General features: G+C 41.9%; 1 protein-coding gene across 3 annotated transcripts; it reads right to left on the reverse strand.

The window, feature by feature from the left end:
* Positions 1-40: 40 nt before the first annotated feature.
* On the reverse strand, positions 41-17,384 carry ankle2 (ankyrin repeat and LEM domain containing 2). 3 transcript variants are annotated; one of them, XM_031300538.2, is made up of 13 exons: positions 17,281-17,384; positions 14,306-14,815; positions 12,851-13,045; positions 12,123-12,307; positions 9,167-9,355; positions 8,951-9,073; positions 8,099-8,162; positions 6,815-6,990; positions 6,609-6,715; positions 5,385-5,575; positions 4,224-5,103; positions 3,766-3,897; positions 41-2,039 (listed from the first exon to the last, which is right to left on the reverse strand). In XM_031300538.2, exons 2-13 carry the CDS (start codon positions 14,802-14,804, stop codon positions 1,829-1,831), a joined length of 2,952 nt encoding a protein of 983 aa, XP_031156398.1. In that variant the 5' UTR covers positions 14,805-14,815; positions 17,281-17,384; the 3' UTR covers positions 41-1,828. The 3 variants fall into 3 exon arrangements, with proteins under 3 accessions (XP_031156398.1, XP_031156399.1, XP_031156397.1); XM_031300539.2 differs by lacking the exon at positions 17,281-17,384 and adding an exon at positions 17,194-17,255; XM_031300537.2 differs by lacking the exon at positions 17,281-17,384 and adding an exon at positions 15,944-16,094.
* Between the last annotated feature and the right edge of the window lie 247 nt (positions 17,385-17,631).

The following is a 17,631-nucleotide window of genomic DNA, read 5'->3' on the forward strand; positions in this document are numbered from 1 at the left end:
TTCTGTTCCATTTCCTTCCTGAAATAAATTCAAAAAGACATTGGCAGTAAAGTAGGAGTGATGTTTTATTGATTAGTTGAAAGCAAATGAGGTCTAGACATACAGAAAGAGAATTTACCATTAATGTTATTTTTATAAAGCACAGAATGCTAAAAGCACAAGAAGCATGTTTTAAGTTTTTTAGGTGCATTTTTGCAAAGTTCCACATTCATAAACATTCAGAGACCAGAATTCGATCTGTTGTCACTTGAGAGCACAAGGATGACAATACAATCTTCTGTGAATTAGTTTGTGCTCTCAGATAAAGGTTTAGTTCACAAAAAATATACATTCAGAACAAAGTAGAGTGGCAATCTAAATATTTAAAATGATTGGCTTTTTTTGTCCTAGACATAGTTGATAAGCCCTCGTACAGCAGTGAATTTATCCCTAAATTATAAATAATTTGTATAGAGCAGGTTCTTGTACATTAAAATACTACCATTAGACTTAACATGTTTTAGAGAACTGCAAGAACCTGCAACATATGTTTCCTGTAAGCCAATTTAAACTACCTAAGAGATTAATGACAACTTTGGGCATCAAAGCTCTATTAAGCAATAGTTTTGAAATTAACACTGAATCAAACTTTTTGTAATGTGAAAAGGGTTGTGAGTACCGCCGATCCCACTGGAAATCAACATCCAACTATGTAGCTCTCAGCTAATCAGTTAGGTTCTCTGTAAGCTTAAGGCAGTTTCTTTGTCAGCTAGACATCCATAACAAGCTAAATAATTGCATCAGGATTCTGTTGCTGTTGAGTTAGTCTTTCTGCCCCCTAGTGGTTAGAAATTGCCTAATACAGCTTAAAGGTAGTCTCAGACTGGACAATTGTTAGGTTTAGCCCAGACGAGACAAATTTGAAATTACACTTTACTGATGGGTGTGTTTTGTCATTCATACTCACAATGTGGGAGATGCTTGTGAATGAAAGATAATAGAAAAAAAAGAGAGAAAATAAAAAAATTGTACAGTCTAAGGCCGCCGGTAATGGCAGAAAAGAAAAGTCCAGACATGTCCAGGAACCACCGAGAAAAGATGTAAAATGTATCCATTTATTGAAGAACAAAATAAAAAAAAACATGGAAGATCTTAGTCTAATCAGTTTCCCCCCCCCATGTTCCAGATATTTCACGTATGAGCTAGAGAAAGTGTGTCCAAACTGACAGAGAACTGGTCCATCACTTCAGAAAATTAAGGCAATTCCTGAACTGAGGAGAACATAGGAAATGGCAGTCGGTTTAAACACCATTAATAAAAACATTTAAATGTTGTGCTACTGACCCAACATACAAAAAAATAACTTTTTAAAATATTGACATTTTACTTTTTTTTTTTTAAAGAACATCCTCAGTGACAGAATCCTGTTGAGGATAGTTTTAGTGATTAACTAACTTTGGGGAGTGCGGCTTGTATTCACGATATTCAAAAAAGTTGACTCAGGCTATGATACAGGTGCTTCACACTTGCCACAAATAACATTACCGTCAATTCAACATGGTCCACACCCATACACAACATACACTGTCAAGGTTCTCTTTTCATGAGTGTACATCACAACCCAACGTGATGAGAATTCCTGTATTACATAGGAGCAGTACCATACATCACTATTACAAATCTTCCAGACACTTGTGCATATTTCTGTTAGGTATGTGGTTTCTGAGCTCTGGTGTAGCCCCCGTGGTGCAGCTGGATTTGTATCGGGAAGGGGGGAGGGCGGGGTTAGGGCTTAGAGATGGTATGGCCGTAGTGGTGGTGGGTGGGGGGGGGGTGGGGTGGGGGGCAGTTAGATCGATGGCTCGTTCAAGTGCTTGAGGCGGATGCGCTGGATGTAGCTAGCATTGGCAGGGCTGTAACGGCTGGGGCTGAAGTCTGTCGGGGCGGAGTGCCGGGCGGGACTGAAGCGGCCGGTGGGAGACATCAGGACGCTGACCGGGGAGCCGGGAGTCTGATGCTGCATCCTGAGTCGTGGTTTTACCACCGCAGGGCTGGGCCAGCTAGAGGACACACATCAACGCCAGTCAGTGTTTACTTCTACAATACTTTGCTACAAATACTGAAAAGGTAAAATAAGTACAGATTCTACTGTCCCATAGCACACAATAACCACCGTCGAACACAATGTATTTTATTTTTAAAGACACTGCACACAGGCGGGGACAGGGATTTCTAAACTATTTTGAAACCATCTGTGTTGAATCTCTGCTGTACTAACGACTAACCTCCTTTATGTGACCATCATTTTTGTCAATTAAAGGACTATTACAAGCTATAATAAGTAACATTTTTCAGACAAATCAAATTTTGGGGAGTCAGGATAGTCCACCTGTTAGTCATTTCCTATTTCAGATAGTTGGCCAGAGAAATAATGTCAGTGTGGAAGACTGTATGAACACGGAGACAGACTAACATAAAAGCATATTCAAACAAAGAGTGTACTCATGTAAATGTAGTCAACGATATCACGGTCCGACAACAGAGGACATGTATTTAACAAAAATGAGCTCTGACAATAAATATTTATTACAGTATTTAGCCTTTAATCTGATAATCCGATTTAATCAGCCACTGAGACCAAAACTAGAGCCCGACCGATAAAGGATTTTTAAGGCAGATATCGATACAAATATTTGGGGATTTAAAAATCCGATATATCGGCCGATATTTAAAAAAAATCCAGAAACGCGTCACAAAACAGCTTTCCCTAACATTAGTTATTTGTAGTTATTTATGAGTCCTCACTAAAATAATATGATAATGCAGTTTAAAAATAAACTTTTGTTTTATTGTCACAACAGAACAGATGAACATCAAAATATATTAAAGTTCTGAATAAATAAAATTTAAAAAACTTAAGATATGAAACTTAAAGGGTAAAACAGGGAGGTTGTAGAGCGCCCTCTGGTGGACAAACTATGCAACGCTAACACTCAGAACATGGTTGAAGGGGGTTTCGTCCGTTTTTATTTTATTTTTTGAAATATTCATTTATCGGCCATTATAAATGCAGATACCGATAGTTTGGAAAATGCCTAATATCGGCCCGCCGGTATATCGGTCGGGCTCTAACCAAAACCATCACTCTTTAGGCCAGGACAAAACACAGTAAAACCAGTAGACCAATAACAGAGAACAATAACAGAGTTTCCTCCATGTTGATTTTGCCCGTCATGGCAACATTTCTGCCACCACGGTATCAGTCAGAGGACTGTACAAAAAATGTAGTCGCGGTTGACTTGTAAATGATCCTGCTAACATAATGCCCCCCCCGTTGGCTGCCGCTCACATTGTAATTTAACAACAAGTACAACTATTCAGAGGTTACTGGGCCTGTCCAGTTTAACTCCACATACTGTTGTGTTGATGGAGTTTATTGTCAAAACGTTCGCTTTCTTCTGAGTCGACTATTAAACCAACAGCTCCACCAAAAACGTCACCACGGTGGGTCCGTTCTAAGTGTAGACCTGTTTTAGATGTTAAGTGCCCTATAGTTCCTCAAAAAATACAGTTCAACCACAACTGAAAATATGCCTCATTGTGTGTGAATAAATCTATTTGTTTGTGTTGCAGCGAAGTGTCAGTTCCGTTTCATAAGTAAAACATTTGGCGGCGGGGCGCAGGGGGGTTGTTGTTGTTGGGACAGACCTGCCCCCACTGCTAAAAAAAATCCTTAAGGAAACACTGAATACGCATTGCAACAAAATGCCAGCCACGCCTACTAACCTCTGCATGTCTGACGCCGAGTACGCCTTCATTGTGCTCTTCCACTTATGAATGCTGGGATACTTCTGGGCATCGACGTCTAAGCCTTCTATCGCTGAAAAGACCTCTCTGTCCAACTTGGATGGTGAATCCCTGTAAAACCACAGAAGATGAATCTACTTTTATGTATTATTAGCATTGCCACTCAGAAGTTTAGGATCATCTAACTCTTTTGTAACTGGCAGCCTGTCACATTTCCCAAATAGCAGTCCAAGTGTTTGTCAGCTGATGTTGCAGTATACACCTGTCTGGACTAGAATTAGAGACTATAGTACCCCAGAACTATTAGACAGGACTTGCTACTTTGTCTAAAGGTTCTGACACACACCATCTTAACAACATCTGGGGCATTTTCTATTTGAGTAGCTATAAGTTCCCTCAACATCATCGCTCTCTGCAGAGAAACTAGTGTGACTCACCCGTCAATGAAAAGTCCTCTTCTGATGTGTGGCGGGGTCCTGGGTAGGAACTCGTTGGAGTTATCTAAGGACTTATAGGAGGACCCAGAGGACCCTGAGCTGCTCAGGTCCCTCCCCCCATGGTCCCATGACTTGGACCTAGCACAGAAGTTGCGCCCCCCTGCCACTGACCCCCTAGTCCTGCCCAGCACCTCCAGGCTCTCCTCTGCTTCAAAGTACTCCTCTGAGCTGCCACTGCTGCGCCTCTCCTTCGCCCCTCCGCCCTCTGTTCTCCAGCCTGGCCCCTCCACGCTCTCGCCGTCCGGACCGCTGTGACCCAGAGACAGGCGGCCCAGCCCGGAGCTGACGTCTGTGGCCGAGGAGGAGCTGGCCGAGTCCCGGAACTCCCTGTGCCGGCTCCCGCCGCTGCTCCTGCGCTCCCTGCAGCTGGCGGGGCTGTCCAGCGGCTCTTGCAGCGACATGCGCTCAAACTCCGCCATGAGGTTGGAGATGGGCGACAACAGGCAGGAGGAGGACGGGGAGGTGCGGGGCGTCACCTTGTCTCCGTTGTGAGTCCTATCTCTTGAGGAGGAGGAGGAGCACGCCCCGTTTTTGCAGACGACACCGGGCGACAGGAGGCCGTTGTCGCAGCAGCACAGCAAGTCCTGCCCGGCCGCCATCTCGATCAGGTCGGCCCCGCGGTGGTGCAGTGCCATGGGCAGGATGTGATGGAACTCGCGGCCACCCACGGCTCCCTTCAGGCAGTCCATGGACGCAGCGGAGGACGTGATGCTGGTGAGCGCTGCGTTCTGCCGGTTCTTGATCTCTTCGAGGCTGATGTCATCCCCCTCGTCCAGGAAGGCACCAACAGAGATGGAGTTGCAGAACTTTTTGGGCTTGCCTGCAACCAGGGATGATGCATGACCAAAACAGACTTAAAACTAGTCATTATTACAGTGTAATCTTATCATATAAATCTTCATGGCGGGAGATTACGCAGCTTTGCAAAAATCCTTTCCATGTCCATTTCATATCTTATTGTATCATACAAGAGGCTACATTTAAAAACAATGATTACACTACAATGCCAATTAACAGATTCAGTCAGAGAAGATGACCTAGAATGCGTGCTTTTTTTTTTCAGGACTTGCAGCTTCCCTGATTTAGAACAGGTGAAGGTACCTGGAGAGGGGGTTTTGAACCTGTTGCTGGTCTCATTCTCCCCAGCCTCTTCATAAGTCCGTGGGCTGAAATCCTTCTTGCTAAGGTACTCTTCCAGCTTGCGGAGCCCCTCAGTAGAAGACATATCCACAAAACTGTCCAAAAAGTCCCAGTACTCAGCCCATGGGTGGCCCATCTCATGAGCCAGGTCTCTGGAGATGAAGGATGACTTATCATTGAGATTATTACACATTACAGTTCAGCCATTTCTTTGGATTTATTAGTAAAAAGCTGGTGTTTTCATTGTTGTTGGATAATAAACCTTTCACTGATTTGGATTGAATTTCCCTGCAATTTTATAGACTGATTTATGCCTGAGAATAATCTGCTGTCGCAATTCCAATGGACCACTAATCAGATTTTTATTAGGGGTTTAATGCCAAGCAAGCCAAGGTCTTCATACGTTTTCAATGCACTCTATTTTATATTTATATTAATTTTGTTGCACTTCTCCTGGTTGTGAGAAAGGATTTACACTCAGTGTGCCAGTTTATTAAGTACATCTTGCTTAAATTAATAGTATAATACCAACAGCCCTACAATAGATTCTACCTTCATGAAGGTTAATGTTAATGTTTTTGTTGAAATTGTTTTATAGGAGGTATGATTCAACTCAGTGTTTCCCACACACAGACTAATTTGTGGCGGTGCGCCATACAATCAACACCAGCCGCCACATGTTGCATTTCGTTATTATTTTTTTTAACGCTATTTAAAACATGCAGCGTATTCGTTCAGCTGCATTTCCTTTCCCTGCGTCACACACACTTTTTCACCCCCCCCGCGCCACAAATTGCTTTCTAATCTGTGGGAAACACTGCATCTGTGCAGACATTTTGGAGGCTGCAGTTTGTGGTGCAATTGAATTGTATTGACAGGTGTTTCTATTACTGTTCACCCTTTTATATGAATGAGGGTAAGCTAAACTGTGTATATGAGAGAGAGAGAGAGAGAGAGAGAGAGAGAGAGAGATGACATTTAACAAAGGCTGAACCAGGTTTGTACCCAGTGTGTGTAGTACATGACCCAACATGTCTATAATCCCCAAAGACACGTTTATCCTGCTAGTGCAAAAAGTATTTCCTGCACTGTATTGTCTTTATGCATCACAGTCGACAGCAGTAGCCCTTTAGTAGTCTTAAAATATCTTTAAGAATATAGGATATATATAGGTTTTGGACATACCTGCCCACTCTCTCTGCCCCGCGGTCAGGATCAGACTTAAGAATGTGGTGGAAAAGCTCTGCCCGGTCTCTGGGCGGCGTCTTCCAGGACCGACGAAAATCATCTGCCTACAGGAGAAAACAATATGCGCTGGTCACTAAAGGTTTTTTTATGATGCGGTGATGGACATTAGCAAACAGAGACATGTACTCAGGTAAAGAACTTGCTTTAGAAGGACTCAGCGGGCCAGCAAAGGCTGTGACAGTCATCACGGGATCCATAGGGCTTCTTTTATGAAGCTGCATCAGTGAGAGACTTTCTGAGGACTCAGGTGACCACAGACCACCAATGATTGGCTGGGAGGTGTTGTCCGTCGCCCTCAGCAATGGAATGAAGCAGCGGTCTGTGAGACAACAAAAAAATGTAAAGTTTAGATCGATGGACATGACTTATCCACAGCACTACAGAACAATGGCCGCATAGTTTTTCAACGAGGGTGGCATCAGTGGGAATCAAACTTTAAGCTGGCAGTGTGCTTTAACACAAAAACTAATTTAGTGTGCTGTCAAATGTCTGTTGCATGGGCGCCCGGATAGCTCAGTTGGTAAAGCAGGCGCCCATATATAGAGGTTTACTCCTCGACGCAGCGGGCCCAGGTTCAGCTCTGACCTGCGGCCCTTTGCTGCATGTTATTCCCCCCCCTCTCTCCCCGTTCATGTCTTCAGCTGTCCTATGGAAATTAAGGCCTGAAATGCCCAAAAAATTATCTTAAAAAAAGAAATGTCTGTTGCATATGGTGCTGTCAGTCTGTGCACAGGACAGTGAGCAAAGACATACAGTGTTCAGAACTTCATGCCAAATGCCATACTCGTGCCAAATTCAGCACAGGACCATTTATCCAACGTTTTCACACCCCAGACTGACTCAGGGGACGGAACAAAAAGACACAACTAGAGCTGTAAGGTGATTTGCAATCCAAAATTGCGGTTTATTCAATCGTACCTACGGCCAGTCAATGAAGTAACTCTGCACTAACCCAATTACACCAGTTCATAGCACCTCAACCTGCTGATGATGTTTTTAGCCTAATTCCTTCTATCAGCCAACATGGCTAACACCATAACATCATAAAAACCAACATTGACTCGCACAGCCAAATTCAAACTGTAGGATGCAACATGTTGCTTCTATTTTTTAAGATTTTTTTGGGCATTTCAGCATTTAATGGAAAGGACAGCTAGATATGAAAGGGGAGACAGAGGGGGAAGACATGCAGGAAAATCGTCTCAGGTCGGACTCAAACCCTGGACCTTCTGCGTCGGGGCATACACCTCTATATATGTGCGTCTGCTCTACCAACTGAGCTACCCCGGCCACATGTTGCTTCTATTTAATCAGGCCTCTCTCTGTGTCAAAGTGCACTAAATGTCACTTGCCTGTGTCCTTCAGGAAGCAGGGGTAGAATAGGAACACAAAACCAGTAATGTTTTAAGAAATGTATGTGTCCTTACCCTCCAAATAGTCACTTATCTTCTGCTTCACTTCTTGTGTTTTATTTTTTCTGCTACAAATAATCTGTGGAAAGGAAAAGAAAAAGAAGAATAGTGGCAGGGTTCATACGCATTTTAACCAATATTTTCCATGACTTTTCGGCAATTTTCCATGACTATGTATTCCTGAAAATGTCAGTCGACATTATACAATAAGAATAAAAATCTGTGTTAAAGTTTACCCTCAGAGGTTTAACAATAAAATGAATGACAATTTATGTGGTTCATAGAGGGATTTGTAATATTGCGCCCCGAATAGAACGTTGAGGTTAGGATGACGTGAAATGCATTTATTAAATCACATATTATTATTATTATGCTGTGTTAAAAAAAGATTCCATGACTTTTCCAAAACTTTCTGGGTCTTTTTATGTTTCCAAAACCTTTCCAGGCCTGGAATTTGCATTTTTCAAATTCCATAAATTTTCCAGGTTTTTTCCAAAACGTATGAACCCTGTATATGTACAGCCAACAGCATACAGTACAACTGCTGCTGGATTAGCTGGGGAAAGAATTTTCTCATGCTCATCTAATTTTAGCCTTCAATGTGCAGTGAGTGATTGTTGCCAAAAGATTTAAAAAGCAAGCTTAAAAGGTCACAGCTTCAAAACCTGAGTGAATAGCATAACTGTACCTCCCTCGGCAACAACTGCCAGGATACCAGTGTTCAGCAGAACTGTGCGACGCTGAGCAGCTGCTAGACAGCTCCCATATGTACACATTCATGAATACTTTCTGTGTAGGCTATGCTGACGGTTCTCTGAGTGTGCTTGTTACTACGCTCAATAAAAGTCAAAAAATAAAACTCCTTACATCACAAGGCTTCTGGCCATCCTTGTTCTTACAGTTCTTATCGCTGTCAGGATGCGAGCACAGGACGTTGACCACGTCCGGGCACCCAAACTTACAGGCAAAGTGGAGCGGTGTTTCAAAGCCCTGGAACACACAAGACACACAATGAAAAGAATTGAAAAGAAATCGAAAGAATCCAATCTAATCTGATTTAGCTGGTATGGTAAAAGAACGTACAGCCTTATCTGGAGTGTTGAGGTAAAGATCTACAATGTAGCGGATACGTTTCTGCAGCATATCTTCCTTGTCGTCTGGATACATGAGGCGCATAAACTCGGGGTTTTCCAAGGTGTCCAGCAGCAGCTGGGCGATGCCTGCCTGGTTCTCCTTGGCTGCCACGTGCATTACGTTGTACCTGCAGCCCTCCTAATCAGACAAAACAGTGAAATAACTGTATGGATCAGGAAATAATCCTCTGTAATCTCCTGTCAACAGGAAAGGACGCTTCATTTTCTCCAAAAGCAGCATCTGACCCTAACTTCACCTGCTGAAGTTAGGGATTTATCACTCGACATTTATTTCATTGTTTAATGATGAAAGTTGGTATTTATAATTAGGGATGTCCAGATCCGATCACGTGATCGGAAATCGGGCCCGATCACGTGGTTTCAGACTCGATCGGAATCGGACGTTACCTCCCGATCAGGACTCGGATATATATGTATATATATATTCTCATTATTTTTTAACACATCTATAGTTATGCGGTGGCACAGAGTTAAACCCTTTTGACTCCACACAGAAACAGCAACGCGTGCGGCATGACATCACTTTGTTGCAGAGACGCTATTGGTTAAATGCCGGCAAAGTAGAACACAGAAGCAGCTTGAAGCGGAAAGCGCGAGTATGTCTGCGGTCTGGAGGTATTATAAAGTTGATGACAACAACATTGCCATAGCAAACTGTGAGATATGTAACAGAAGTGCTCTGTTTGTTAACAGAGTTGTTGGATGTTAAAATAAGGTGAATTAAATAAAAAATAAGGAACATCCTGGATCTGTTTTTTCGCTCTTCTTTATTCTTTTTTTTATATATTATAGAAGTATCGGATCGGGACTCGGTATCGGTAGATACTCAAAATCAAATGACTCGGAGGTAAAAAAATCTGATCGGGACATCCCCATTTATAATATAGTAGTATTCAATTTGAAAATGTAAAATACCAACTTCTAAGACTGATTTAATACTTTGAATTTAAGACTGAGTTTCTTCACACAAAAAATAATAATGAATGTACTTTTAAACTGATGTGCAAGAATAATTATACACACACAGCCAGGTCATATTTGTGTCTTCATCTTGACAAGGGCATTAGCTGAAAGGTTGGCACTGATGTGGAAAAGATGTTTATGTAGCAACAACTGACAAGGTTTCAAGTAAGGCAATGCATCTCTATTAATAGCACACAGAGTTTGAGAAACCACAACAGCACTACTAGAGCTGGGCGATATGGCCAAAATCTTCTATTCCGACATAGGTCATTTAATATCTCTACAACAATATATATCACCCAGCCCTATGTACTACTAAGACAAGCTTAAACAATGCTGCCTCAGTGAAACCTACAAAATATATTAGTTGAACCCTATTTTTAGTAGCCTGACAAGCCAGACCCACATCCAGATGTTGGGTCTGGGAACTCACCATTGGCAGGGCTCAATCCGAGGGGCGGGATAAACGATTGTCTTTCAAATTCTCTCTGCACGAAATAGGATAGCGCTACAACCAACCAGAGCAACGAAGAAGGTAGCAGAGCTAGTTGATAGATTAAACGTTTGCCGTATCCGGTCGGCAGAACGCCGAACACATCTTCCTTTTTTAAGAATGACTTCAGTGCCGTTCTTTGTTCTTTTTTCAAAGAAAAGCTTAACTCCAAGTCTTCCACAGTCGCGGCTAAAGCCGATTCGAAAGACCGCTGCTCGCCAACAGCAGCAGCCATAAGCCCACCCACCGACTCTATACACAATGTGATTGGGCCGGCCAGAGTTTGGATTTTCCAGCTCGCAAGCCAACGGAGAGATGCTAGACGACCCTGGCTGCAAATTACATTTGCTGCCGCTAAGGTGCATCTAGATTTCTAGGCTACATTTTTAGTGTAAAACCAGAGAAAGCTTTAATATTTAAAAGAAATATTTATATTGTAATCACCTTTACTTGCTTGCTAGCTCACCGTCTTATCCTGTTTCAACTGGAAAGATCCTAAACCCCCTTCCCATGCTAGATGGCTGAAGGATGTCATGTTCCATCTAAAACTAGAAAAGATTCAATTGTCCCTTAGGGGGAAAAAGGCTGAGTTCAGTAAAATGTGGATTCCATTTATATCTTACTTCACTACCGTTACTGGGATAATAAATTGGAATGACTCACAGTGCTCTCTTCATATAGGAATACAAGAATGTGTGTAGCTGTATATGATTCCATTCTCTTTCTCCCTTTATTTGTCTTTTTCAGGTTTTATTTATTCTATGTAGGTGTGTCACTATTCTCCACATTCGATTTTAAACTCACGATTCGATTACTTTTTTTTCCCAGCAGTGATGGCAATGCCACAATAAGAGCCACTAGATGGAAGAAGGGTACTTTACAACAACAGTTTGAGTTTCTCAGAGTTGACGAGGTACAGTTGAATGCACTACGAGCTTAACGAGGGGCACCTGAATCCACCATGAAGTCTCGCAGCCCACAGGCTTTAATGGTGGTTGGTTGTTTGTTTACATGACTCACTCGGGGAAGGCAAAATGTTGCCACACCAGTGACTTCAGGGAAGCAGGAGGATTTTCCAGTTCTGTTGTTTCTCCGTCATCTCCGACTGCGGCAGTGGCTGTGGTGAGCTGCAGGGTATTGGGTAAGCTAATGTTACCTTGTGTCTTTAGCTGCATGCTACCAGCTGGTAAGCTGTGCTGTGTGTTTATTTTTATTTTGGAAGTGCGCAAGTAGGCGGGGGTGGAGAGAGAAAAAAAAAATACTGGGGGGATCGCTGATCCTGCTTTTGATTTCGATAAGCTCATTGCGATTGTTTTTTTTCCAATTTAAAATTTAAATTGTGACACCCCTAATGTTAAGGAAACTGGTTCAGAAAGTTGCAATAAATAGACAATCTGAGACTAAGTACACCAGGACATTATTCCCTCACCTGCACAATAGTGGGATTATCCCCTGAGCCAATGAGATAGCGTGGGTTGCTCCAGACCAGCTCGCTGAAGGCCGCCTCGTCGCCCTTCTCCACAGCTTTCCTCAGTTTGGCGTTCAGGTCCTGGGTGCGCGGGCTCTTGAAACTGTTGGCCCGCTCCCGGTTGATGGTATCAACCTCCATGTTGTCTGATGTGGAGAGGGAGAAGAAAGTGAAGGACAGGCACGGCTGTCAAAAACTCCAAATATTGTTCAAGGCTGGTGTGCTCCGTGCATCTGTTGGTCAGATACTAATGACCAGACAAAACTTGGCAAAAAGAATGATGGCTCTCCCCCACTATATACACTGTGGATTAATTGTCCTACCAAAAAATATCAGCTTTGCACTGCTCTATCAGGCAATACAAGACAGAAATGCAGAAAATTAGAGACAATTAACATGTTATGACAAAAAAATTAAAGTTAAATAAGTGATCTTGCTTATGGCAAGGATTCAAAGTGCGACTGTTTGAATCACTGTTGGGCAACTCATGCAATATTGTACTCCGGTTTTAATCCTGCTGCTCTCTGTTGAGCATGTTTCTGAGTGCTGACCTTCTACATGCCAAAAATGATCAGTGTGCCATACCATGATGAAACCTAGACTGTACTTCTAATAAAATATACAACAGTGGGTATTAAGTAGGGCCCATTTATATTCTTTATTATTATTACAGACAAGTATCTACTTACCTTTACTAATGACCAGGCCTGGTTTGACAGGAGATACACAAGGTGTAGATTTGTTGGGAGAGGGGAAATAGTCGCAGATCCCCTTAGCAAACTTCTCAGCATCCAAACGGTTGGGAAAGGCTTTGAAGCGGGCTCCCTTCATCATCTTAACAGCTTGAAGGGCATCTTTCTTATCTGTGTATACATGTGCTCTCTCTACAGACAAAAAAACAAACACTAAGAATCAGCTTTTCTTTCCATTTTTTTTAACATGGCCGAGATTTCTTGTTTCCTTTATTAGGTTTATTAGGTTTGTTAATGTGGCTTTCTAACTGGTGGTTGAAGGATTTTTTCCCTTTTTTGTCCAGTCAGCCTGTTAAGTCATATTTTGATGAGGATCTACAAAGTGTAATTAAAGCCTGCCCTGACAGGTTAACAATACCAGCATTGACTTTTGTGGTAGCTCAAGATTAATTTAGAGCAAGTCTCTACTCCAGAGAGTTCAGGCAGTCCTACTGCCTTGCTGCTTACCACAAAACAAATGTTTTCATCTCCTAAATGTGGAGGTCAGACTACAGCAGAAGCAAGTACTCCTGAACAAATACAGAAACTGGACAAACACAGTCGATATAAACAAACAAGCAGCAACATGAAAATCTTTAAAGGTGGCCTTTAGCCTCAAGTCAGTACAGAGCCCAAAGTTGAACCTATCAAAGAAAACAGAGCTCATAGGAGTATTTAAGTCTGAGACAATGAGAAACATTGAAGAATTGATACATTGAAAAAAAATTGTTGATTAATTTAATTACTGTTTTATTTTAATTTTAATCTACATCTATTCATCATGTACGTTTCCATCCAGTAGTTACACGAGATGGAATCAACAACAAGTATTTGTTTCTAGGGTATTTATTTGATAGCGGACAGTTGTGAGGTGAAAGGAAACAAGTGGGAAGAGAAAAGGAGAATGACATGCAACACAGGTCCACAGGACACAGCTGGAATAACACTGAGGATGTTGTGATTCCAGTAAATGGTATGTGCCTTAACCACTACGCCACTCAAAAAAATCATTCCTCACTATGATTAAAGACTTCAGAAAATAGAAAACCAATTATTAAGTGTAAATCAACCCATTTGCCATGTGAACAAGCATGACATTCATTTGATATTGACAGATAATTACTTTAGATCTTTAAATTTAGACGGTGATCAATACATTGTATACTTTCCTCTCTCATTGAAATAATTCTGATTGTGTGAAATGATGCTGGCTTTGCAACTACACATGAAGTCGCGTCATGGTTTAAAAGGTATTTTTTTTCCTACAATCTTATAAACTCTTTGCTGCGATTCCCAAATTTAAGACCACCTAGCCAGTGATCCTGAACTGTGATGTAACTTTTGCTAACTCTCAAAATGTAACCGTGAAATCTGTAGGACGCAACACAAAGTAACAAGCTGAGTCTGTCTTACCATTTCTAGCCAAAACATCCTCCCACAGTGGACATACACCATAATAAAAGGTTGGGGACATCGGCTTTGAAGGGGTTTCTGTTTTGGACTGAGAGTTACTGCCTTCCGCAGAGCTGTTTGAGGCCGTCTTTACTGAGATCTCCTCTTCCTCTGGAGGGTTGAGACCCACACCGTATCCAAAGTCCAACTCTTCGCTGGCGGCTTCAGTGGGGCTGCTGCTTGTTGCAGCAGTAGTGGGTGCAACTGCAGATGTGGTACATGACACAGATTTGGCGTTATCTGCAACGGAGGCCGCGCTGTCCGAGACGCCCGGCAAAGAGGTGTTGTCCAATTCAGCGGCACAGCTCTCTGGCCCGGCCAGGACTCGGGCTAACTTCCTCTCATAGGTGGCTCGGGTGGTAGCGGTGATCGCTGGACCGCACTTGAGGTCTGCTCGGGCAAACTCCTCACGCAGTTCATCGGCACTCAGCCCCCTCAGCCTGCTCAGAACCGCCTCCATGCTTCAGCTCCCTACAACACACCACACCATACACTTCAGCAAATATGACCAGCAGTTGTTGATAAACTAAATAACCATCATGTAGGGAAATGTGATACTTGGTCTCTTTTCAGTGTTCCAAATGTTTGCTGTTGTACATCAAGAATCATAATTTTGTTGTTTCAAATAATACTTTGGCACCGTTACCAAGTCAGAATTCTTCAAAAATGATTTCTTTAACTTGTGAATGTCAATTAAAAATGACAGTTCCATGTAGACTATAATAAATAAACAGCTTCACTACCATGACTTACAAATAACAACCATACATTCAGAAAGAAAAAAATATGTATACTCCTTTAAACAGTCTGAATACATTACTTTATTTATTTTGGTATTATTTAGCATACACTATAGCTTGGCCATTACTAATATTAGCACATGAAGTGAGCCTAGCAGGTTTTTACTTTCCACTATATTCCCCATAGCCATCCATGCTGTGTGTATATTAATATAAAATGCCATCTATCCTTTTTTAATGTGACAAGCTGCCACACATTGTAAAATACAATACAGACGGACTTTACCAACAACTAAACCCCTGCCCTTCAGTGTCAAGTATTTCCATGTAGGCTGCACAAATCTATTGCATAGCTAGCTCATGTGTACGCTCAACAGCTAACGTTACAAATTCTTTTACAAATATAAGTCCCTGTAATACAATAAATCAGGTGCTACTAAAGTTCCAGAGCCCCATATTTTTAACCCAACAACACATATCTTATCATACCCAACCACTAGACTTGGACTAGCATCGGCTAGCTAGCTTGCTAACCAACAAGTCATCTTTAGCAGCTGGGGAATGTGCCTGGCAAAGCTAGCATGGGGGAATCTGCTCAGATGGAAATCTAGACTGACAGAGTAAATAAAGGACAACTTTGGGCTGGAATATTATCGATCACAAGAATATAGAAAACTGGATAAATTATAACAATATGCGTCGGTTGTTTCGCATGCTGTCACGCCCAAGTATGTCATTCGAGGTGAGTTTACGGGCTGTAACGCAACAAATTTGATACGTCTTCGTGGTGATAATGCCGATAAAAAAAAAAATCAGTGTACGTGATGACATCTAGTAGCAAATGTGTCCCTATACTTACCAAGGAACATTTTTATTGAATATACGCGGATCTATGGGAAACCGTTACTAGTTTTACACAGATAAACTGTTGGATAGACACAAAGCTGAAGACGGTCTGGAATAGTCTCATTGTTTACAACATGTTCTGCGCATGCTCAGTTTCAAGGGAGGGCGCACGCTGCATTCCAGAACTGTGGGAAAACTCAAATCTGAACGACCTGAGGGTGACAGGCGCCGAACATAAAGTTAATTGTCACATCTCTCTCAAAAACACTAAGCAGAGATAAACTAGATAGTTTGCAACCGGCATGTGACACTGTACTGACGAACGTCACCGCTGAACTCCTTCCACATTACCCATTTTTTCGTATCATGGCCGTATATTGTCAGTAATTTTAACATTCTCATAACACATCAGTCAAAATGACTTGCTGGTCCTTGAGGCTAACACAGTATGCACCTAATTTGCATGTGTATGGAGTTACGATCAATATCAAACTACTCTTAACATTTGCTGTTAAAAGCAATATCACAGCAAAAACAACAAAAGCTGTTCTTTAGACAGAGTTGTGCCTGGCAATGAATTCCATTCTCACAAAACTTGAGTTGTAACGTTACATTTCCTACATTTTCTTCTACAATTGTACGCGTGTTCGTGACAACAGTTTCGCAGAGAATGGATATCTGGGTTCATCAATGGTCGATGATAAAAACAAAACAGAAACCTAACAATTAAAATTGTATTTTGAGGACGTCTCTTATATTTACGTACTTTCCCGAAGGCATGAATGTAGCATCATGCTCTCCGCGACTAATCCAAGAAACGATAACCTAGAAAACTCAGGTCTAGGTTTTTTTTATGGTTAACACATTTACCTACTTAAAATAAATGCAAGGGAATTATTGGTGGAAATGTTTTGCTGGTACAAACACAATGCTAAAGAATTTTCGTGTTGGCACAATCCCACGTTTTCCGGGGCCACCTTGATCAGGCATGTAAGAGGCAAGACATGACGTTTCTCAAGATATTCGTACACAAACTGAAAGCAATCATTTACCAAAATAGGTCACTGTCCGTTAAAAGTGGAAGGAAAGACAACTACAGTGCCGTCCTTTAGCTACTCAATTTCCGTTTGACAAGCATGCTAACAGTCATTAACTGACATTCTCTGACTTAACGTTAGCCACTTAGCTAGCAAGGCAAGAAGCTATTCACTCAAGCCACCGGTTAGCAATAACGTACAGTAAGAACAGTTTTTGTATTCTTACCGAACAAATTACTTAACACATTTATCGCAGTTAACTGTAGTGCACTGCTAGTTCAAAATATGATAATTGTAATAGTGTCATGCCCACCTCCTCCTCTCTCCCCGGCTAACGTTACTGTTGCTGTGTCTCCTCCTTCTTCTCACCGCGATGGTTTCAAAATGCAGAGCGAGAGGACCCGGTTCATTCTAACACAGTGCCTGAACAAAATGACGGCTTAAACGTGGGGAAGACAGAACTTTGACATATTTATAAAGTCTTTGTAGCGTCGACAACATATAATGAATGAGCATAAACTACAAAGACAGATGAATAGTGCAATTTTATGATAAATACAATCACTTCTCCCAACACAAATGTTAAAACTGGAATGAATCAATTCCAACCTTTGAAAAATAAAAAGCAGATACAGCCAGGTATTGCGCATATGCATTGAGCGCT

This window comes from Sander lucioperca, chromosome 2 (genome assembly GCF_008315115.2).
Source record: "Sander lucioperca isolate FBNREF2018 chromosome 2, SLUC_FBN_1.2, whole genome shotgun sequence".
In the NCBI taxonomy this organism is placed as follows: Eukaryota; Metazoa; Chordata; class Actinopteri; order Perciformes; family Percidae; genus Sander; species Sander lucioperca.